Below are 23,130 nucleotides of genomic sequence, written 5' to 3'. Positions count from 1 at the left end.
GAATGCACCTCGTGTCTCACGTCGATCGCGAGCGACGTATGTAGACTTGCATTATAATCCTCTCCATGTTGGGGCGCTGGAGGAAGCCAAATGTGCTCACTGTCCTTTACAAATAGCAAAGAGTGCATGTTACGTCACATAGTTGTGAAGGTTTATACGGAAAGGCTTAACCCCGATGCCCGTCAAGCACCCCCCACTACCCCCCGCGATTGTATTGCGTCATTTTTGTCCCCCTGACATTCACGATATGGTACTTGCACCGCTAATCACAACAATACTTGTTAGTTTTTCATACTTGATTGGCTGTGTTTATTGTGTCCCACAGGTGCAGGAGGCAGTTCACGGCGTGACGATAGAAGAGTGCCAAACTGCCCTCCAGAACCACAACTGGAATATTGAAAAAGCTGTGCATTATCTGAAGGTAGGGACACTTCTTGATAAATAATAGATGTAAAGTGCTTTGTTGCAGCTGTTGTGAAAATAAAGTGTAATTTTATAGCAGAATATGCAATCCAGAATTTTCATGGGGGGGGGTGAAAATAAAGCTAATTACTGAAGTTGTGGGCAATCCTCTGATCCGCCATGAATCAACTCAACTGTACTGTATTTATCAAGCACTTTCACAACCACCGCTGTAACCAAAGTGCTGTACGTGGAGCAAAAATAATTCACACACACAAAAAAAAAAATAACGACGGTAGAAAGCACAAAAATGGTCAAACTAAAAATCAAGTCACATAAATTTCTCAAATCTTTTTCTTCGAGAGCATTGCTGCTCTCATTCAGGGTTTTGAATGGTTTTCGCTCGGTTAAATTATTAGCCATAACGACAGAGTCACACCACAAGATTCCAAATTTTTTTTAACAACCGTCCCAAAAGATATCCAAGCATCGGTATAATCCATCAAAAATAAAGGTCTTTTGTAATAGCGGTCGTGTTTGTGATGCAGCGAGGGAACGGCAGTCCTTAGCGCTCAAGTGCTTTGCAGTTTGGTGCATTCCGGGTCAACCTTTGTGCCATTCGGAGGAAGAACATTTTCATGGACAGCAACTGTAACCGCAAACAAGCAATCATTGAAAGCTGATGTTTGCCACTTTTTTGTCAAAGTGGATTCCTCCTTGGCTGTAACGGGGCTTTGTTGAGCCTTGCGGGAAAATTAGCCCATTGCGGCTGCGACGAGCAGGTTGCAAATCTCTCTGCCGCTCCCTCCTCTCTCGTCATCTGCTGTGCACTCCACTTGCTCGAAATGAAAGGTGTGTGTGTGTGAGTGTGGCCACTGGCTCGGAAAGAACTCGAGGGAGCGAGCAATTACATCTTTGTTAATAACCAGCAAAAAGTTAAGCGGATAAAGAAAAAGGTGAACAAGAGGTCTCGGATTCAATCTAAACAATTCTTGTGTCGAAGCAGTTTTAAGATGTGCTGCAAGCAAGCGAATACTTCGGTTGTCACATCCGACAATACAAAAGCGCCTCCTCTTTGTCCCCCCCCCCCCAAGTTTTTTCACCAGTGGTCTGTTTGTTTGTCCGCAGGTGGAGCAGTTGTTTTGTTTGGGTCTGAGGAGCCGGCCCGAGTGTCTCAAGCTGCTCGAGACGTGCGACTGGAACTTGGAGCTGGCCGGCACTCACATGTTGGATGACTACGGATCCGCAACACAACAGAGGTACCACTCACTTTGCTCATTGCCACTTTAGCGAACTATGTGTGGGCAGAATGTTCCCTCCCACATAGGGGTGATTCTTGAGTTTCAAATTCACATTTTGAGCGTTTTTTTTTAAACCCTGTCCACATGACTGCCACCTGCAGGACTGGAATGGAATAGTACTGCCCAGCACAACAAATGAGGAATAAACGTGTGCATGTTTAGCATAGTTTGGTCTTGAAAGAGTGCGCCGTTGTTGGTTATTTATGTTGTTGTATCAAATAAGACTTTATGAGCACACGTCAGGGGGAAAGGACAAGGGTTATGCAGAAAATGTGTTCCATTGTCTTTGTGCTGTATCAGGCGCGGCGTTTGAAGTTTCTTGGTCGGGGTGACTTCCATTGAAGTGAGCTTCAGATTGTCTACTTTTTTTCTTTTTTCCGCAATTTAATTCAAAGCTTCCTCATTTTTGCAGGCTGTAAGGAAACATCTCTGGCTGCAGAACTTTGATTGGAACTTCATCCTCACCAAAACATCTGTGGACAATCCCCTGTGACCCTTCGGATTATGCAATTTGGTCTTAAACCAAATCTCGACAGAGTCAAACCGCACCTCTCAATTGTCAAATATCGATTTCTGTGTGCAGGCCACATTGTCCAAGAAATACATCCCCTTGGTTCGTCTTATAAAAAAAAAGGCACATGGACATCAAGACAAATGCTGGCTGATAAACTCCTGCACGGGAAAATAAAGTTGAGCAGAAAAAAACCCCCAAACCTGATATACCACACGCTTCAAAACAAAGTGCTAGACTATAGCCAGGACACCTTTATTGTATCTGAGTGCAGGGGGTTCGATTCCAAGTTGAGATCAGTGGCCACGGTGGTCAAAAGAATTCACGCATAATGAGCTCCCAAAAGTTGAATCAAAAGGTTTTCGTCTGCCGGAACGATGCGCTCCCAGTAATGCTAGCTCATTTATTTGCTCTCATTACTTTCAAACCATAAGTGCTCCATACACCTTTGTTCAAGTACAACACTGTAAAAAATATATATTTGTGCTCACGTGAACATTGAATTTCACTCAGTTTCAACAAAAAAAATCTGAGATTGCAGGCCGAGTTGTCTCCTGTCCACCAACAACGTACCTTTGTTGTGCTAAGTAACATTTCAGCCATAAATGTCAATAATTTATAGTTTAAAGTTGTTCCATCTTAAATGACTGTTTTAGCCCCCCCCCGAGCCCCCAAAAACGTTTTTTTGCAATTAGCTGTTTTTTAAAAACATTTATTTATTGAGACTTTTCATTTCTATTTTGTATTTTATATTATGAATCCCATCTAAGAGCACAAGCATCTGCCGAGAGCTTCCACAGAACCAGAGGGATCTCATTGCTCACAGGTAGCAATTGATAAGGAGAAGGATACCAAACTATTTTCAAGGCATTCGATACACAACAATATACACTTGAAATGGTGGCAGGCGTGGCTTGAAAAGTTTTTGTTTGTTTTCAATTGAGTTGTGCAGGTTATTGGTCACATGACTGGTGGAGAAAAAGTTTTGAAAGGATTTTTTTTTTGGCCTCGTGGCATTTGAAGGGGGGGGGGGGTGCAGCCTCTTTATATCCACTCCATATTCTTGCCATCATCAATTTATCTGACGAAACCTCAGATTTATTTTTCAATCAAACTCAATCCACATGGTAAATACGGTGCCCCTTTTGTTCAAAGAGAAAAGGAAAAGAGAGACGCTCGAGGTCTTGGGGATTCGAAAATTCACTTTCATGTGGTCATCAAAACACAAACAATATGCCTGCGTCCTCCTTTCTCCAACTGACCCCCCTCGATCTGTTGCCATGAGGGGTGTTCCGATCCGGGTTTCGTGCTGCTGGTTCTGATCACATGGATCAACTGCACATTTCGGTTTTAGAGTGATTATTGAAGTAGGCGATTAATCTGTCAATTTTTTTCTATTAATTGATTAATCACAAACCATTCTGCTCAAATTCCCCCCCCCATTAAATAAAAACAGTCCATTCGTGTCCGGCCGTGGGGAACGGAAAGCTTTCATTATTGCCTCTTTTGGGACCCGTCGGAAGGTGATGGAAAAAAAGTGAAATAACCATATTCGTTGTCACGCGTTTGGAGTGGCAAGTTGTCCCTTATTTTGAAAAGAAGGAAGTTGTCCTTAATTTGCACACAGATTTCTCCCCAGCCTGACGTTTTGGTGCACTTCACGGTGTGTCGGTGATTTTGTTTGTCTTGAAATCGAGCTGCTGTCGACGCCTTTGAAGGACTGAGATCGGTCAACTTTGCGTTGTGATGATCAGCCCCTCGCAGGTGTTTGACACCTCTCATGTACATTATGTGATGCACATTTTCAATGTTTTTGAGAGTGTTTTTCGCGGGGGGCGCTCTCCCCTGACATTTGGCGATGCCTCATTGGTATCCGTATTTTTTTAAATATTTTTTTTTGCTCCCCGTTTTTTTTCCCTTCTCTGCTAACTGAACAGATGGTTTTGTTTTTTCCTCCTAGGATGATGGACGTGTTCATGGGGAGTTAATGCTGCCGAATTGATGTATTTTTTACGAAAGAATTAATTATTTTCCACTTCTTCCAGTTTATGAATCTTTTTTTCCCCTCTTTTCTGTCCTCTTGAGTCATCTTTGATCTGTGCGGAACATGAATTTATTGCTTGATTGGGATTGTGCTGTCTGGACTATGTTTTTTTTTGTTGTTAATTTTACACTCTCTTAAAAGTAGAGTATCTGATTCTAAAAGCGAAGACTTGAAATGGGACATATTCTTATAAGGGTCTCAAACTCAACTTATGCGGAGACCGCTGGAGATAGTCTGGGGCGCATCAAGTATTCCACAAAAAAGGGGTTCAAGTATTTTTTTTAAATAGCACAACTGTATAATCTAATCTTCTCAATCTATGAATAACAGTTCAGGCCCAGTCACGTCTCTCATCCCCGTGCTACTTTTCATCCTCCTCAGCGTGTCGAGTTAAGTAGCTGACATCTGATTTCTTGAGCATTGCAACTTTCTCTGCGCATACAAGACATGCCGGCTTGTCCTTGTGCTCAACAGCAACAAAAAATTGGCTGTTCTCTTCGCCAACCTTTCTCTTCACGGCAAGTTTGGAAAATGACATGACTGGTGACAGGGTGTATATATTTTCCTTCCACTTTTGGTGTCATTTCAGATTTGCATCTCCTTGAAAGCAGTCACAAGCCTGAGCTTTGGGAGTAACGTTGAGGGATTTAATTCAGAACAACAGGAGGGGCTTATGTTGGGATTTTAATTCGTTTCAATTATTCAAATCAATTTTTTTTTTAAATTGAGATGTCCTCAGTTCCAGCGTTTTCCTGACAAAGGGCATTTAAAGGGCCCCCCACCATCAACTTTTAAGCCATCTGAATGCAGCTTGCAGATTGCTGTTGGCCTTGAACGTTTACCAGGGTGCAAAGGTCCCTCCACCCGCCCAGCAGGACAGAACTGATGAGACTTCCACAATTCAGGTAAGCAATCAACAAATATGCATCTCTGTTCCATGATAGAGATTTTTTCTTTTTGTAAACGTAACGATTACAACCTGGGGTGAGGAGAAACATTTTCCTCGCGTCCTGCAGACAGCAAATATTTCGAATGGTACAGCTTAGCGCGACATCATCAGCTCAGTACACGGCTGCCACAGAAATAAACGGTTGGGGATATATTCCCATTAAAACGACAAAACATCACTTAGAAGTCCATGTGTTTGTCCTTAGAAGTCCTCTTAAAGTGGCAGGATTACCGTATAAAGCCACAATTTACAGCAGCGGTAGGGCAAATTGATCAAATGTTCAGACACCTTAATTGACGTGCATTCATGGGCCACTTGATTGCGGTGCATCCGCGTGGTCCGATTCCAATGCAAGAAATCAATCGATCACCGTGATTTATGAAGATGGCGCTTGACTGTTTGGATCCATCCTTTCTGGGGTCATAATTTAACCACTGGTTTATTCTTGTGGCTTCACCGTGTTGACTTGCACAAATCATACCAGGCAGGCGAAAAAAAGATGCTAAGATTGACTTTTTAAAAAAAATAAATAAATCAAAGCCAGGCAAAAGCGAGCGTCTCGCCAAACTCGAGCGGCACCATGCCAGCAAGCGCCATGAGTGACCCGGCATTGACCCAAGCGCAGCATCCCACTTCTGCGGGCGCTCAAAGGAGACTCCCCCGCCACCGCTGACTCAGAGGCCGAATTCTGCCGATTCGGCTGTGCCCACCTGTGCACCTGTTGCATTTCGAAACAAATGTAGTCTCATCTTAATCACCATGTTGTTTGCTTATTCTAACCAGGCTTCCCTGAGAAGAGAATCAACCATTCGTGTGTGTGTGTGTGTGTGTGTGCGCCCCCGTGTTTCTAAATAACATGAGAATACTTTGACAGATTTTCACGGAATTCGACAGGTTGGGTTTGGGTCTTGGATTTAATTTTGCAGCCCAACCTCCAAAATAGACAGAATGACAGCGAAAGGAAAACATTTCCAACCGTGGATTCATTAAGCAGCTCCTGTCAGACACACTGAAGCTGCTGTCACATTCATCCCCAGACCAACATTTCCATGATTTCTCGACATTGTCTGTTTCGATGTTGCGCATACAGGTGGAGAGGAACCCAACCTGTGGAGGGATCAAGTTGGCCCTTACACGTCATTCTATATCCTGGCCTTCAAGCTGTCTCGTCCCCGACTTGGCTCGCTCATCTGTGCCAAGGAGAGATCCCCGACTGGATTGTAGGAATACCCGCTCGCAGTTCTGATGCCCCCCCCCCCCCCCCCCCCTCCCTCCACGGTTTGAAAGGAACTCTCTACTCTCTTGCTTATCGAGCTAGCTGGCTGCGATTTCATGTAAGCACTCGGTCCCTTTTTCAGGTTATTTTGGTTTTTGTTTTTGGACAGTATTGTCTCTTTAAAACTCCACTTTGGTTCACTATCAACTGCTATTTCAATGTTAGTCCCGTAACACATTTTGCACACTTGCGAATTTACGGTTGCGCCTCTGAAGTTGACACGTTTGATCGGCTTTCGCTGGCCACATGAAATGACGTGGCGGGCCAAATCTGGCCCCTGGGGCCTCGAGTTTGACACCTGCGCTGCAGGTTGATCTGCAACAAGAAAAACCTGACTGCTATTTTGTCAAACCAACGCTGAGAAAATGTTCACATGCCGGTCGCCACAATTGAAACCAAGAACGCTTGCGCACTAAAATATGACTTCAAGCTCCTGACGAAACATGCAGCCGAGTGTACGCTGATCCTTGTTGAGGCCAAACAACCGGGAACGGAGAAGCTTACCATTAGCTGCTATGTGAAAGCTGCTGATAAACGTTCACCTCGTCCAAAGCCGCTGGCTGTGAGGAAAAGTGATCCCCCCCGCCCCCCACCAAAAAAAAAATAAATAAAATACCACTGCAGCATGGAACAGAAAAAAACTGGAGCACACCGTATGGCGCAAAATGACTGGTACGACTGTCTTCGGTGGGAAAAAACTGACTTAGAAAATACCGATGTCATTCTTCTTATTTTGATGCAAACTCGTGCTATTGATTCAAATGTGACGATTACAGACGTACTTTGCGTTCAAAACGGGGCACTTTGTAACAACATGGCATCACGCACGCTGAGAGCAGACGAAGCGATCAATCAGATTGAAAAGAAATTCGGCGGTTCTTTGTGTTTACATTCGCCGTCGTGGAAAGTTGAACGCAATTATCCGATGAGATCACCAAACGTGCAGGCATCGTGTGTATTTGTACACTTTGTTCGAATGCCCTCACACACGCTGTATGACTGTCTCCATCATTCCGTCTTTCTGGACATGTTGACACAAGGAGTACTGCTATTCCCTTTTCTTTTTTTTAATCCATGAAGGCGTCCTGTTGAGGTTTAAATGAAGCTTCCTCGCAGCAGCCTTGGATGGCGACCGTGACTTCCAGTCGTCCTGGACGGTTGCTGATAGGCGGATTTTGCTCGCCCAGGCAAGGTACCCCCCCCCCCCCCCCCCCCCCCCACACACACACACACACAGACCCCTCCAAGCCACTAGTGATGGGGTTTTCGGCGTGATGTTGCAGTCGTGAACAGAGAACAGACTCAAATTAAAAAGAAAAAAAGAAACAACTTTTTTTTATGGACTACAGTGTGTGACTTTCCACTTTTGTTTTGTTTTTCTGTCTGACCAGATTAGTCAGATTACTGGGCCAAAGGCGCAGCCGCCAGACTCGGAGGACATGCGGAAGGGACGCCGACCTGCATTTGGACACACGTGAGTACTGAGCTGTGTGGTGCGCATGAAGAGCTGATGTCTGATGTCACGTTGCACCACAAGGTGGAGGTGAGTGCGCCCGCCTGTCTGTCTCTCACTCAACTTAAACTTCTGCTTCGTGGACTGCACAAGAGTGTCAACTCCACATAGACCACCCAAGCATCATCAAGCACTTCTGGAGTATGTTTTTAAACCTTGAAGTGGACCAAGTTAGTTTAAAACTGTCGATGTATGCATATATATATATATATATATATATATATATATATATATATATATAGGAGCAGGCCCTGAGCACCAGAGCCATTGAGGCCCAGATATACTTTTATATTTATATATATACTGTATATATACATATGACTAACTTGGCCCTCTTCAATGTCATTTAAAAACTTGACCAGAAGAGTGTGATCATGTTGTGGAGTACACGGCAGTTAGTTTTTGTCTCAGTGAGAGAAGTCGGATGTGCTCATGTCCCCCTTGGTGTGTCATGAGATGTCAGTGACATCACGCATGAGCTGGTCAAGCACATGCTCCCATCTCAGCCCTGTCGTCAGTGTTTGTGTGCGTGCATCTTGAACTGGCCCACACAGAGATTGGCCGGTCAAATGCTTTTACATTGTCATGTTCGCTTTTCTGTCCAATAAATTGTTCAACTTGAATTCGAGTCTTTGCCTATCAAGACCAAATCCATCCTCAAAACCTTTTCAAAGACTGAAGTCTTGAGCTCAGACTCACGCTTCAGTCACATCAGACAGTCTTTTCACTGTTCCCGTTGGTCTCCACATGACTCGAAACTCCAGGAATCGAGCTTTTGGGTCATGTGAAACCGACGGTAACAGTGAAAAGACTGTCTGATGTGACCCAAGTGCAAGTCTGAGCTCAAGACTCAAATGGGACTTTGAAGAAGTGCTGCAATGCTCGCCCCAAACCACACCCAATTTGACATCCACCAATCGCGGCGAGGGCCCTCATTTGCATAACACTAACCTCAACTTGCATAACCACACACACATTCCAAGTTCTGAGCAATCAGATTGCTGCACATTTGCATAACCACGCCCCAGAAAGCTCACCAATCAGAGAGCACCTAATTTGCATACCCACCTTTCCACCAATCACCGCACGTTATCGTCATGCTCCACCCACTTTCACAGCTATCAGCGAATCATCAGCCATCATTCCAGCCAGGCACACCCACTTTCGTGGATTTTTCTGCCTGGGGAAAAAAAACTCCAGGAAAAAAATGTTTGAAAAAAATTCAGAAGAGTTTAGAAAAAAACTGAAAATAATTTTGTTTAATTTTTATTTTTTTTTTTAAAGTTTGATTGTGGTGATGTGTTTAAAAATGAAGTTGAGTTGAAGTGTTCTTTGTAATCAAGCTTTATTTCTTTTGCAGAGTAGACAATCACAAAAGCAGAGGAAAAAGTTGGATGGCATGTGCTTGTTGCTGGGCGGCGAAGTGGTCAGCTCTTGAGAAGAACGTGGGACAGGTGTGTTGACCTGAGAGGAAAGGCATCCATGAGATACACGCAAGTTACTTTCTTATGCTGTGCAGACAAAGATGTGACCATGTACTGTGTAGTAAGGCGATTTTAGCCCCAAAAAAACGACCATGTATAGTAAGGCGTTTTTCGCCGAAAAAAAACGACCATGTATAGTAAGGCGTTTTAAGCTGAAAAAAATGACCATGTATAGTAAGGCGTTTTAACCCGGAAAAAAATGACCATGTATAGTAAGGTGTTTTTAGCCGAAAAAAATGACCATGTATAGTCAGAAGTTTTTAGCCGAAAAAAATGACCATGTATAGTAAGGCGTTTTTAGCCGAAAAAAAAACACGACCATGTATAGTAAGGCGTTTTTAGCTGGAAAAAAAAAACGACCATGTATAGTTAGGGGTTTTTAGCCGAAAAAAAACGACCATGTATAGTAAGGCGTTTTAACCCGAAAAAAAACGACCATGTATAGTAAGGCGTTTTTAGCCGAAAAAAACGACCATGTATAGTAAGGTGTTTTTAGCCGAAAAAAACCCAACCATGTATAGTAAGGCGTTTTAAGCCGAAAAAAATGACCATGTATAGTAAGGCGTTTTAACCCGAAAAAAAAAAAACGACCATGTATAGTAAGCCGTTTTAACCCGAAAAAAATGACCATGTACAGTAAGGCGTTTTTAGCCGGAAAAAAAACAACCATGTATAGTAAGGCATTTTAGACGAAAAAAAACGACCATGTAGGAAGGCGTTTTTAGCCGAAAAAAAACGACCATGTATAGTAAGGTGTTTTTAGCCGAAAAAAACAACCATGTATAGTAAGGCGTTTTAAGCTGAAAAAAATGACCATGTATAGTAAGGCGTTTTAACCCGGAAAAAAATGACCATGTATAGTAAGGTGTTTTTAGCCGAAAAAAATGACCATGTATAGTAAGAAGTTTTTAGCCGAAAAAAATGACCATGTATAGTAAGGCGTTTTTAGCCGAAAAAAAAAAAAACGACCATGTATAGTAAGGCGTTTTTAGCTGTAAAAAAAACCGACCATGTATAGTTAGGGGTTTTTAGCCGAAAAAAACCCGACCATGTATAGTAAGGCGTTTTAACCCGAAAAAAAACGACCATGTATAGTAAGGCGTTTTTAGCCGAAAAAAACGACCATGTATAGTAAGGTGTTTTTAGCCGAAAAAAACCCAACCATGTATAGTAAGGCGTTTTAAGCCGAAAAAAATGACCATGTATAGTAAGGCGTTTTAACCCGAAAAAAAAAAACTACCATGTATAGTAAGCCGTTTTAACCCGAAAAAAATGACCATGTACAGTAAGGCGTTTTTAGCCGGAAAAAAAACAACCATGTATAGTAAGGCATTTTAGACGAAAAAAAACGACCATGTAGGAAGGCGTTTTTAGCCGAAAAAAAACGACCATGTATAGTAAGGTGTTTTTAGCCGAAAAAAACAACCATGTATAGTAAGGTGTTTTTAGCCGAAAAAACCCCCGACCATGTATATAGTAAGGCGTTTTAACCCGAAAAAAATGCCCATGTATAGTAAGGCGTTTTTAGCCCAAAAAAACCGACCATGTATAGTAAGGCGCTTTTCGCCGAAAAAAACGACCATGTATAGTAAGGCGTTTTAACCCGAAAAAATGACCATGTATATATAGTAAGGTGTTTTTAGCCGAAAAAAAAACGACCATGTATAGTAAGGCGTTTTAACACGAAAAAAATGTATAGTAGTAAAAAATAGTATAGTAAGGGACAGAAGAACGTGGGACAGGTGTGTTGACCTGAGAGGAAAGGCATCCATGAGATACACGCAAGTTACTTTCTTATGCTGTGCAGACAAAGATGTGACCATGTACTGTATAGTAAGGCGATTTTAGCCCAAAAAAACCGACCATGTATAGTAAGGCGTTTTTCGCCGAAAAAAAACGACCATGTATAGTAAGGCGTTTTAAGCTGAAAAAAATGACCATGTATAGTAAGGCGTTTTAACCCGGAAAAAAATGACCATGTATAGTAAGGTGTTTTTAGCCGAAAAAAATGACCATGTATAGTCAGAAGTTTTTAGCCGAAAAAAATGACCATGTATAGTAAGGCGTTTTTAGCCGAAAAAAAAACACGACCATGTATAGTAAGGCGTTTTTAGCTGGAAAAAAAAACGACCATGTATAGTTAGGGGTTTTTAGCCGAAAAAAAAACGACCATGTATAGTAAGGCGTTTTAACCCGAAAAAAAACGACCATGTATAGTAAGGCGTTTTTAGCCGAAAAAAACGACCATGTATAGTAAGGTGTTTTTAGCCGAAAAAAACCCAACCATGTATAGTAAGGCGTTTTAAGCCGAAAAAAATGACCATGTATAGTAAGGCGTTTTAACCCGAAAAAAAAAAACGACCATGTATAGTAAGCCGTTTTAACCCGAAAAAAATGACCATGTACAGTAAGGCGTTTTTAGCCGGAAAAAAAACAACCATGTATAGTAAGGCATTTTAGACGAAAAAAAACGACCATGTAGGAAGGCGTTTTTAGCCGAAAAAAAAACGACCATGTATAGTAAGGTGTTTTTAGCCGAAAAAAACAACCATGTATAGTAAGGCGTTTTAAGCTGAAAAAAATGACCATGTATAGTAAGGCGTTTTAACCCGGAAAAAAATGACCATGTATAGTAAGGTGTTTTTAGCCGAAAAAAATGACCATGTATAGTAAGAAGTTTTTAGCCGAAAAAAATGACCATGTATAGTAAGGCGTTTTTAGCCGAAAAAAAAAAAAACGACCATGTATAGTAAGGCGTTTTTAGCTGGAAAAAAAAACGACCATGTATAGTAAGGCGTTTTTAGCCGGAAAAAAAACAACCATGTATAGTAAGGCATTTTAGACGAAAAAAAACGACCATGTAGGAAGGCGTTTTTAGCCGAAAAAAAACGACCATGTATAGTAAGGTGTTTTTAGCCGAAAAAAACAACCATGTATAGTAAGGCGTTTTAAGCTGAAAAAAATGACCATGTATAGTAAGGCGTTTTAACCCGGAAAAAAATGACCATGTATAGTAAGGTGTTTTTAGCCGAAAAAAATGACCATGTATAGTAAGAAGTTTTTAGCCGAAAAAAATGACCATGTATAGTAAGGCGTTTTTAGCCGAAAAAAAAAAAACGACCATGTATAGTAAGGCGTTTTTAGCTGGAAAAAAAACGACCATGTATAGTTAGGGGTTTTTAGCCGAAAAAAAAACGACCATGTATAGTAAGGCGTTTTAACCCGAAAAAAAACGACCATGTATAGTAAGGCGTTTTTAGCCGAAAAAAACGACCATGTATAGTAAGGTGTTTTTAGCCGAAAAAAACCCAACCATGTATAATAGTAAGGCGTTTTAAGCCGAAAAAAATGACCATGTATAGTAAGGCGTTTTAACCCGAAAAAAAAAAACTACCATGTATAGTAAGCCGTTTTAACCCGAAAAAAATGACCATGTACAGTAAGGCGTTTTTAGCCGGAAAAAAAACAACCATGTATAGTAAGGCATTTTAGACGAAAAAAAACGACCATGTAGGAAGGCGTTTTTAGCCGAAAAAAAACGACCATGTATAGTAAGGTGTTTTTAGCCGAAAAAAACAACCATGTATAGTAAGGTGTTTTTAGCCGAAAAAAACCCCGACCATGTATATAGTAAGGCGTTTTAACCCGAAAAAAATGCCCATGTATAGTAAGGCGTTTTTAGCCCAAAAAAACCGACCATGTATAGTAAGGCGCTTTTCGCCGAAAAAAACGACCATGTATAGTAAGGCGTTTTAACCCGAAAAAATGACCATGTATATATAGTAAGGTGTTTTTAGCCGAAAAAAAAACGACCATGTATAGTAAGGCGTTTTAACACGAAAAAAATGTATAGTAGTAAAAAATAGTATAGTAAGGGACAGAAGAACGTGGGACAGGTGTGTTGACCTGAGAGGAAAGGCATCCATGAGATACACACAAGTTACTTTCTTATGCTGTGCAGACAAAGATGTGACCATGTACTGTATAGTAAGGCGATTTTAGCCCAAAAAAAACGACCATGTATAGTAAGGCGTTTTTCGCCGAAAAAAAACGACCATGTATAGTAAGGCGTTTTAAGCTGAAAAAAATGACCATGTATAGTAAGGCGTTTTAACCCGGAAAAAAATGACCATGTATAGTAAGGTGTTTTTAGCCGAAAAAAATGACCATGTATAGTCAGAAGTTTTTAGCCGAAAAAAATGACCATGTATAGTAAGGCGTTTTTAGCCGAAAAAAAAACACGACCATGTATAGTAAGGCGTTTTTAGCTGGAAAAAAAAACGACCATGTATAGTTAGGGGTTTTTAGCCGAAAAAAAAACGACCATGTATAGTAAGGCGTTTTAACCCGAAAAAAAACGACCATGTATAGTAAGGCGTTTTTAGCCGAAAAAAACGACCATGTATAGTAAGGTGTTTTTAGCCGAAAAAAACCCAACCATGTATAGTAAGGCGTTTTAAGCCGAAAAAAATGACCATGTATAGTAAGGCGTTTTAACCCGAAAAAAAAAAACGACCATGTATAGTAAGCCGTTTTAACCCGAAAAAAATGACCATGTACAGTAAGGCGTTTTTAGCCGGAAAAAAAACAACCATGTATAGTAAGGCATTTTAGACGAAAAAAAACGACCATGTAGGAAGGCGTTTTTAGCCGAAAAAAAACGACCATGTATAGTAAGGTGTTTTTAGCCGAAAAAAACAACCATGTATAGTAAGGCGTTTTAAGCTGAAAAAAATGACCATGTATAGTAAGGCGTTTTAACCCGGAAAAAAATGACCATGTATAGTAAGGTGTTTTTAGCCGAAAAAAATGACCATGTATAGTAAGAAGTTTTTAGCCGAAAAAAATGACCATGTATAGTAAGGCGTTTTTAGCCGAAAAAAAAAAAACGACCATGTATAGTAAGGCGTTTTTAGCTGGAAAAAAAAACGACCATGTATAGTAAGGCGTTTTTAGCCGGAAAAAAAACAACCATGTATAGTAAGGCATTTTAGACGAAAAAAAACGACCATGTAGGAAGGCGTTTTTAGCCGAAAAAAAACGACCATGTATAGTAAGGTGTTTTTAGCCGAAAAAAACAACCATGTATAGTAAGGCGTTTTAAGCTGAAAAAAATGACCATGTATAGTAAGGCGTTTTAACCCGGAAAAAAATGACCATGTATAGTAAGGTGTTTTTAGCCGAAAAAAATGACCATGTATAGTAAGAAGTTTTTAGCCGAAAAAAATGACCATGTATAGTAAGGCGTTTTTAGCCGAAAAAAAAAAAACGACCATGTATAGTAAGGCGTTTTTAGCTGGAAAAAAAACCCACCATGTATAGTTAGGGGTTTTTAGCCGAAAAAAAAATGACCATGTATAGTAAGGCGTTTTAACCCGAAAAAAAACGACCATGTATAGTAAGGCGTTTTTAGCCGAAAAAAACGACCATGTATAGTAAGGTGTTTTTAGCCGAAAAAAACCCAACCATGTATAATAGTAAGGCGTTTTAAGCCGAAAAAAATGACCATGTATAGTAAGGCGTTTTAACCCGAAAAAAAAAAACTACCATGTATAGTAAGCCGTTTTAACCCGAAAAAAATGACCATGTACAGTAAGGCGTTTTTAGCCGGAAAAAAAACAACCATGTATAGTAAGGCATTTTAGACGAAAAAAAACGACCATGTAGGAAGGCGTTTTTAGCCGAAAAAAAACGACCATGTATAGTAAGGTGTTTTTAGCCGAAAAAAACAACCATGTATAGTAAGGTGTTTTTAGCCGAAAAAAACCCCGACCATGTATATAGTAAGGCGTTTTAACCCGAAAAAAATGCCCATGTATAGTAAGGCGTTTTTAGCCCAAAAAAACCGACCATGTATAGTAAGGCGCTTTTCGCCGAAAAAAACGACCATGTATAGTAAGGCGTTTTAACCCGAAAAAATGACCATGTATATATAGTAAGGTGTTTTTAGCCGAAAAAAAAACGACCATGTATAGTAAGGCGTTTTAACACGAAAAAAATGTATAGTAGTAAAAAATAGTATAGTAAGGGACAGAAGAACGTGGGACAGGTGTGTTGACCTGAGAGGAAAGGCATCCATGAGATACACACAAGTTACTTTCTTATGCTGTGCAGACAAAGATGTGACCATGTACTGTATAGTAAGGCGATTTTAGCCCAAAAAAAACGACCATGTATAGTAAGGCGTTTTTCGCCGAAAAAAAACGACCATGTATAGTAAGGCGTTTTAAGCTGAAAAAAATGACCATGTATAGTAAGGCGTTTTAACCCGGAAAAAAATGACCATGTATAGTAAGGTGTTTTTAGCCGAAAAAAATGACCATGTATAGTCAGAAGTTTTTAGCCGAAAAAAATGACCATGTATAGTAAGGCGTTTTTAGCCGAAAAAAAAACACGACCATGTATAGTAAGGCGTTTTTAGCTGGAAAAAAAAACGACCATGTATAGTTAGGGGTTTTTAGCCGAAAAAAAAACGACCATGTATAGTAAGGCGTTTTAACCCGAAAAAAAACGACCATGTATAGTAAGGCGTTTTTAGCCGAAAAAAACGACCATGTATAGTAAGGTGTTTTTAGCCGAAAAAAACCCAACCATGTATAGTAAGGCGTTTTAAGCCGAAAAAAATGACCATGTATAGTAAGGCGTTTTAACCCGAAAAAAAAAAACGACCATGTATAGTAAGCCGTTTTAACCCGAAAAAAATGACCATGTACAGTAAGGCGTTTTTAGCCGGAAAAAAAACAACCATGTATAGTAAGGCATTTTAGACGAAAAAAAACGACCATGTAGGAAGGCGTTTTTAGCCGAAAAAAAACGACCATGTATAGTAAGGTGTTTTTAGCCGAAAAAAACAACCATGTATAGTAAGGCGTTTTAAGCTGAAAAAAATGACCGTGTATAGTAAGGCGTTTTAACCCGGAAAAAAATGACCATGTATAGTAAGGTGTTTTTAGCCGAAAAAAATGACCATGTATAGTAAGAAGTTTTTAGCCGAAAAAAATGACCATGTATAGTAAGGCGTTTTTAGCCGAAAAAAAAAAAACGACCATGTATAGTAAGGCGTTTTTAGCTGAAAAAAAAAACGACCATGTATAGTAAGGCGTTTTTAGCCGGAAAAAAAACAACCATGTATAGTAAGGCATTTTAGACGAAAAAAAACGACCATGTAGGAAGGCGTTTTTAGCCGAAAAAAAACGACCATGTATAGTAAGGTGTTTTTAGCCGAAAAAAACAACCATGTATAGTAAGGCGTTTTAAGCTGAAAAAAATGACCATGTATAGTAAGGCGTTTTAACCCGGAAAAAAATGACCATGTATAGTAAGGTGTTTTTAGCCGAAAAAAATGACCATGTATAGTAAGAAGTTTTTAGCCGAAAAAAATGACCATGTATAGTAAGGCGTTTTTAGCCGAAAAAAAAAAACGACCATGTATAGTAAGGCGTTTTTAGCTGGAAAAAAAAACGACCATGTATAGTTAGGGGTTTTTAGCCGAAAAAAAAACGACCATGTATAGTAAGGCGTTTTAACCCGAAAAAAAACGACCATGTATAGTAAGGCGTTTTTAGCCGAAAAAAACGACCATGTATAGTAAGGTGTTTTTAGCCGAAAAAACCCCAACCATGTATAGTAAGGCGTTTTAAGCCGAAAAAAATGACCATGTATAGTAAGGCGTTTTAACCCGAAAAAAAAAAACTACCATGTATAGTAAGGCGTTTTAACCCGAAAAAAATGACCATGTACAGTAAGGCGTTTTTAGCCGGAGAAAAAACAACCATGTATAGTAAGGCATTTTAGACGAAAAAAAACGACCATGTAGGAAGGCGTTTTTAGCCGAAAAAAAACGACCATGTATAGTAAGGTGTTTTTAGCCGAAAAAAACCCCGACCATGTATATAGTAAGGCGTTTTAACCCGAAAAAAATGCCCATGTATAGTAAGGCGTTTTTAGCCCAAAAAAACCGACCATGTATAGTAAGGCGCTTTTCGCCGAAAAAAACGACCATGTATAGTAAGGCGTTTTAACCCGAAAAAATGACCATGTATATATAGTAAGGTGTTTTTAGCCGAAAAAAAAACGACCATGTATAGTAAGGCGTTTTAACACGAAAAAAATGTATAGTAGTAAAAAATAGTATAGTAAGGGACAGAAGAACGTGGGACAGGTGTGTTGACCTGAGAGGAAAGGCATCCATGAGATACACGCAAGTTACTTTCTTATGCTGTGCAGACAAAGATGTGACCATGTACTGTATAGTAAGGCGATTTTAGCCCAAAAAAAACGACCATGTATAGTAAGGCGTTTTAACCCGGAAAAAAATGACCATGTATAGTAAGGTGTTTTTAGCCGAAAAAAATGACCATGTATAGTAAGAAGTTTTTAGCCGAAAAAAATGACCATGTATAGTAAGGCGTTTTTAGCCGAAAAAAAAAAAACGACCATGTATAGTAAGGCGTTTTTAGCTGAAAAAAAAAACGACCATGTATAGTAAGGCGTTTTTAGCCGGAAAAAAAACAACCATGTATAGTAAGGCATTTTAGACGAAAAAAAACGACCATGTAGGAAGGCGTTTTTAGCCGAAAAAAAACGACCATGTATAGTAAGGTGTTTTTAGCCGAAAAAAACAACCATGTATAGTAAGGCGTTTTAAGCTGAAAAAAATGACCATGTATAGTAAGGCGTTTTAACCCGGAAAAAAATGACCATGTATAGTAAGGTGTTTTTAGCCGAAAAAAATGACCATGTATAGTAAGAAGTTTTTAGCCGAAAAAAATGACCATGTATAGTAAGGCGTTTTTAGCCGAAAAAAAAAAAACGACCATGTATAGTAAGGCGTTTTTAGCTGGAAAAAAAAACGACCATGTATAGTTAGGGGTTTTTAGCCGAAAAAAAAACGACCATGTATAGTAAGGCGTTTTAACCCGAAAAAAAACGACCATGTATAGTAAGGCGTTTTTAGCCGAAAAAAACGACCATGTATAGTAAGGTGTTTTTAGCCGAAAAAACCCCAACCATGTATAGTAAGGCGTTTTAAGCCGAAAAAAATGACCATGTATAGTAAGGCGTTTTAACCCGAAAAAAAAAAACTACCATGTATAGTAAGGCGTTTTAACCCGAAAAAAATGACCATGTACAGTAAGGCGTTTTTAGCCGGAGAAAAAACAACCATGTATAGTAAGGCATTTTAGACGAAAAAAAACGACCATGTAGGAAGGCGTTTTTAGCCGAAAAAAAACGACCATGTATAGTAAGGTGTTTTTAGCCGAAAAAAACCCCGACCATGTATATAGTAAGGCGTTTTAACCCGAAAAAAATGCCCATGTATAGTAAGGCGTTTTTAGCCCAAAAAAACCGACCATGTATAGTAAGGCGCTTTTCGCCGAAAAAAACGACCATGTATAGTAAGGCGTTTTAACCCGAAAAAATGACCATGTATATATAGTAAGGTGTTTTTAGCCGAAAAAAAAACGACCATGTATAGTAAGGCGTTTTAACACGAAAAAAATGTATAGTAGTAAAAAATAGTATAGTAAGGGACAGAAGAACGTGGGACAGGTGTGTTGACCTGAGAGGAAAGGCATCCATGAGATACACGCAAGTTACTTTCTTATGCTGTGCAGACAAAGATGTGACCATGTACTGTATAGTAAGGCGATTTTAGCCCAAAAAAAACGACCATGTATAGTAAGGCGTTTTTCGCCGAAAAAAAACGACCATGTATAGTAAGGCGTTTTAAGCTGAAAAAAATGACCATGTATAGTAAGGCGTTTTAACCCGGAAAAAAATGACCATGTATAGTAAGGTGTTTTTAGCCGAAAAAAATGACCATGTATAGTCAGAAGTTTTTAGCCGAAAAAAATGACCATGTATAGTAAGGCGTTTTTAGCCGAAAAAAAAACACGACCATGTATAGTAAGGCGTTTTTAGCTGGAAAAAAAAACGACCATGTATAGTTAGGGGTTTTTAGCCGAAAAAAAAACGACCATGTATAGTAAGGCGTTTTAACCCGAAAAAAAACGACCATGTATAGTAAGGCGTTTTTAGCCGAAAAAAACGACCATGTATAGTAAGGTGTTTTTAGCCGAAAAAAACCCAACCATGTATAGTAAGGCGTTTTAAGCCGAAAAAAATGACCATGTATAGTAAGGCGTTTTAACCCGAAAAAAAAAAACGACCATGTATAGTAAGCCGTTTTAACCCGAAAAAAATGACCATGTACAGTAAGGCGTTTTTAGCCGGAAAAAAAACAACCATGTATAGTAAGGCATTTTAGACGAAAAAAAACGACCATGTAGGAAGGCGTTTTTAGCCGAAAAAAAAACGACCATGTATAGTAAGGTGTTTTTAGCCGAAAAAAACAACCATGTATAGTAAGGCGTTTTAAGCTGAAAAAAATGACCATGTATAGTAAGGCGTTTTAACCCGGAAAAAAATGACCATGTATAGTAAGGTGTTTTTAGCCGAAAAAAATGACCATGTATAGTAAGAAGTTTTTAGCCGAAAAAAATGACCATGTATAGTAAGGCGTTTTTAGCCGAAAAAAAAAAACGACCATGTATAGTAAGGCGTTTTTAGCTGGAAAAAAAAACGACCATGTATAGTTAGGGGTTTTTAGCCGAAAAAAAAAAACGACCATGTATAGTAAGGCGTTTTAACCCGAAAAAAAACGACCATGTATAGTAAGGCGTTTTTAGCCGAAAAAAACGACCATGTATAGTAAGGTGTTTTTAGCCGAAAAAAACCCAACCATGTATAGTAAGGCGTTTTAAGCCGAAAAAAATGACCATGTATAGTAAGGCGTTTTAACCCGAAAAAAAAAAACTACCATGTATAGTAAGCCGTTTTAACCCGAAAAAAATGACCATGTACAGTAAGGCGTTTTTAGCCGGAAAAAAAACAACCATGTATAGTAAGGCATTTTTAGCCGAAAAAAAACGACCATGTATAGTAAGGTGTTTTTAGCCGAAAAAAACAACCATGTATAGTAAGGTGTTTTTAGCCGAAAAAAACCCCGACCATGTATATAGTAAGGCGTTTTAACCCGAAAAAAATGCCCATGTATAGTAAGGCGTTTTTAGCCCAAAAAAACCGACCATGTATAGTAAGGCGCTTTTCGCCGAAAAAAACGACCATGTATAGTAAGGCGTTTTAACCCGAAAAAATGACCATGTATATATAGTAAGGTGTTTTTAGCCGAAAAAAAACGACCATGTATAGTAAGGCGTTTTAACACGAAAAAAATGTATAGTAGTAAAAAATAGTATAGTAAGGGACAGAAGAACGTGGGACAGGTGTGTTGACCTGAGAGGAAAGGCATCCGTGAGTTACATGCAAGTTACTTTCTTGTGCTGTGCAGACAAAGATGTGTTGGGCATGAAATTTACCATGGAGATAGACTCTGTGTTGGGTCTTTCGGCCGCAGGAAGCCGATCATGTTGACTGCTGCCCGGGGGAGGAAAAAAAAAGTCGTCATGATGGTGTATTGAACGAGTGTAAATGTCTCCTACTTTTCAGGCTGGCCAAAAGTTTGACTTCAGCACCTTGCGAATAACAGGAAGAAGAGCAAAAAGTGTTGCCTGCAGGTCTGTGCTCGTAGGTGGACTCTGGCGGTGAGCAGGTTACTCCCTCTTGTGGCAAGGAGGACCCAAGAACAATCTTCCTTCAACTCTGAATAATGAAATGAGGCTTGTTGAAATGAGACTTCTTACCAGCTCGGTTCGCCTGATCCCCACGCGAGGTATTTTACCATTCGGCCATTCTGCTGCGAAAATCCTCGGTAGATGTCAAGTGGCCAGACCATTTAAAATGATACCATACTCTGCTATAAATAACCAAAATAATATGTCTTTCCTTTGTTTTGGTCTCAAGATCCACAAGAACACGATGAAAATGTTGAAATTTAATGAACATATCTTTTACAAAACATTTCATGAAGCACCTAAGATTTCTTTGGACAAATGTGTAATGTACTTCTTTCATTCACATTTATGCATTGCAACTGATCCCACTGACTGCACAAAGGCACAAAACCTTAACAAGTAATTGGTCTTGAAAAATATAGTCTTGCACTTTTAAGATAAAACGAGATTTATGAAGAAAGGAATTTTTAAACCATTTAAACAAGCAAATAAAATCTAAATGTAATCCCTGCCTACACCTTACAAACTAAGGAGAGTGCTATAATATACATGTCCTTGATAGCGTCTACTGTGTTGGGTCTGTCTCAGTGACATACTGAGGCTGCTGTTGTCATCTACTCTGATCAAAACAATGTTGTCTTTTCCTTTAATCAAAAAGTGTCCCCCCTAGCGGATATTCCACGAATTGCACCATATTAAAAATTTTCATTCCGTGTCTTTTGTGCATTTTTTCACTTTTAAATTATCCTCATCAAACCTCCTTGCGGGCCAGTTCCGGCCGTATGTTATACACCCCTGATGTTTAGTAAGGCGTTTTAACCCGAAAAAAACGACCCTGTATAGTAAGGGGTTTTTAGACGGAAAAAAATAACATGTAAAGGAAGGCATTTTAACCCCCAAAAAAAGACAATGTATAGTAAGGCGTTTTTAGCCGAAAAAAACGACCATGTACAGTAAGGCGTTTTTAGCCGAAAAAAAGGACCATGTATAGTAAGGCGTTTTTCGCCGAAAAAAACGACCATGTATAGTAAGGCGTTTTTCGCTGAAAAAAAACGACCATGTACAGTCAGGTCTTAGCCGGAAGAAACGACCATGATTAATAAAAAACACAACTCCACTGCTCTATGTGGTGCTTTGGTTCAGTGGTAGAGTGATGGAGTGCCACGCCAGAGGTTGAGTGTTCGAATCCTGGTCGTTGCACCAATGTCTATTAACCACCATATACTACTTATTTGAGGAAAGACACAAAACAACCCAATGGTTCATTGTGGTGGGTTAGCTCAGTGGTAGAAAGCTGAAGTTCCAAATCCAGCGGTCGGGTGTTCGATTCCCAGTGTTTGCAACAAGGTCACATCTTTCTTCAACCACCATTTGCAGCTTTATTGAAGAAAACAGAAAACATACAAGAAGTTGTTATGTGGTGGTGTGGCTCAGGGGTAGAGAAACAATGACCCAAACTAGCGGTTGGGTGTTCAATCCCCAGAGGTTGCAACCATATCCCTTCTTTCTTTGACCAACATGATAAGTAAGATTTATTGAAGTCATTTTTTGTATCGTAAGGCGTTTTTCGCCGAAAAAAACGACCATGTATAGTAAAGCCTTTTTGGACGAAACAAACGACCATGTATAGTAAGGCATTTGTGGACGAAATTTTTCGCCGAAAAAAACGACCATGTATATAGTAATGCGTTTTTAGCCGAAAAAAATGACCATGTATATAGTAAGGAGTTTTTAGCTGAAAAACACGACCATGTATAATAAGGCGTTTTTTGCCGACAAAAACGACCATGTATAGGAAGGCATTTTTGGATGAAAAAAACGACCATGTATAGTGAGGCATTTTTGGACGAAATTTTTAGCCGAAAAAAACGACCATGTATAGTAAGGTGTTTTTCGCTGGAAAAAAAACGACATAGTATAGTAAGGCGTTTTTAGCCCAAAAAAACGACCATGTATAGTAAGGCGTTTTTAGCTGAAAAAAACGACCATGTATAGTAAGGCGTTTTTAGCCGGA

The 23,130-nt window shown here is 39.6% G+C and overlaps 1 protein-coding gene and 1 long non-coding RNA gene across 6 annotated transcripts in view; both read left to right on the top strand.

Moving 5' to 3' along the window:
• Positions 1-4,339, top strand: part of tnk2b (tyrosine kinase, non-receptor, 2b) — a 33,458-nt gene extending 29,119 nt beyond the window's left edge. For all 5 annotated transcript variants that reach the window (XM_086130112.1, XM_086130114.1, XM_086130113.1 and 2 more), the window contains 3 exons: positions 326-421; positions 1,531-1,661; positions 2,116-4,339. In XM_086130112.1, the coding sequence (XP_085986238.1) occupies positions 326-421; positions 1,531-1,661; positions 2,116-2,122 (234 nt within the window). In that variant the 3' untranslated portion in view covers positions 2,123-4,339. The remainder of the gene's footprint in view (positions 1-325; positions 422-1,530; positions 1,662-2,115) is intronic.
• A 2,222-nt stretch (positions 4,340-6,561) lies between these two features.
• LOC147194996 (uncharacterized) lies at positions 6,562-21,817 on the top strand. Its single transcript, XR_015102938.1, has 4 exons — positions 6,562-7,675; positions 7,875-7,957; positions 9,357-9,450; positions 20,992-21,817. It is a non-coding gene; the product is annotated as an uncharacterized LOC147194996 (long non-coding RNA).
• Positions 21,818-23,130: the final 1,313 nt, after the last annotated feature.

Source organism: Hippocampus guttulatus, chromosome 14 (genome assembly GCF_054856545.1).
Source record: "Hippocampus guttulatus isolate MCC_2025c chromosome 14, RoL_Hgut_1.0, whole genome shotgun sequence".
In the NCBI taxonomy this organism is placed as follows: domain Eukaryota; kingdom Metazoa; phylum Chordata; class Actinopteri; order Syngnathiformes; family Syngnathidae; genus Hippocampus; species Hippocampus guttulatus.
The sequence above is the reverse complement of the archived record's forward strand: the minus strand, read 5'-3'. Positions and strand labels throughout refer to the sequence as shown.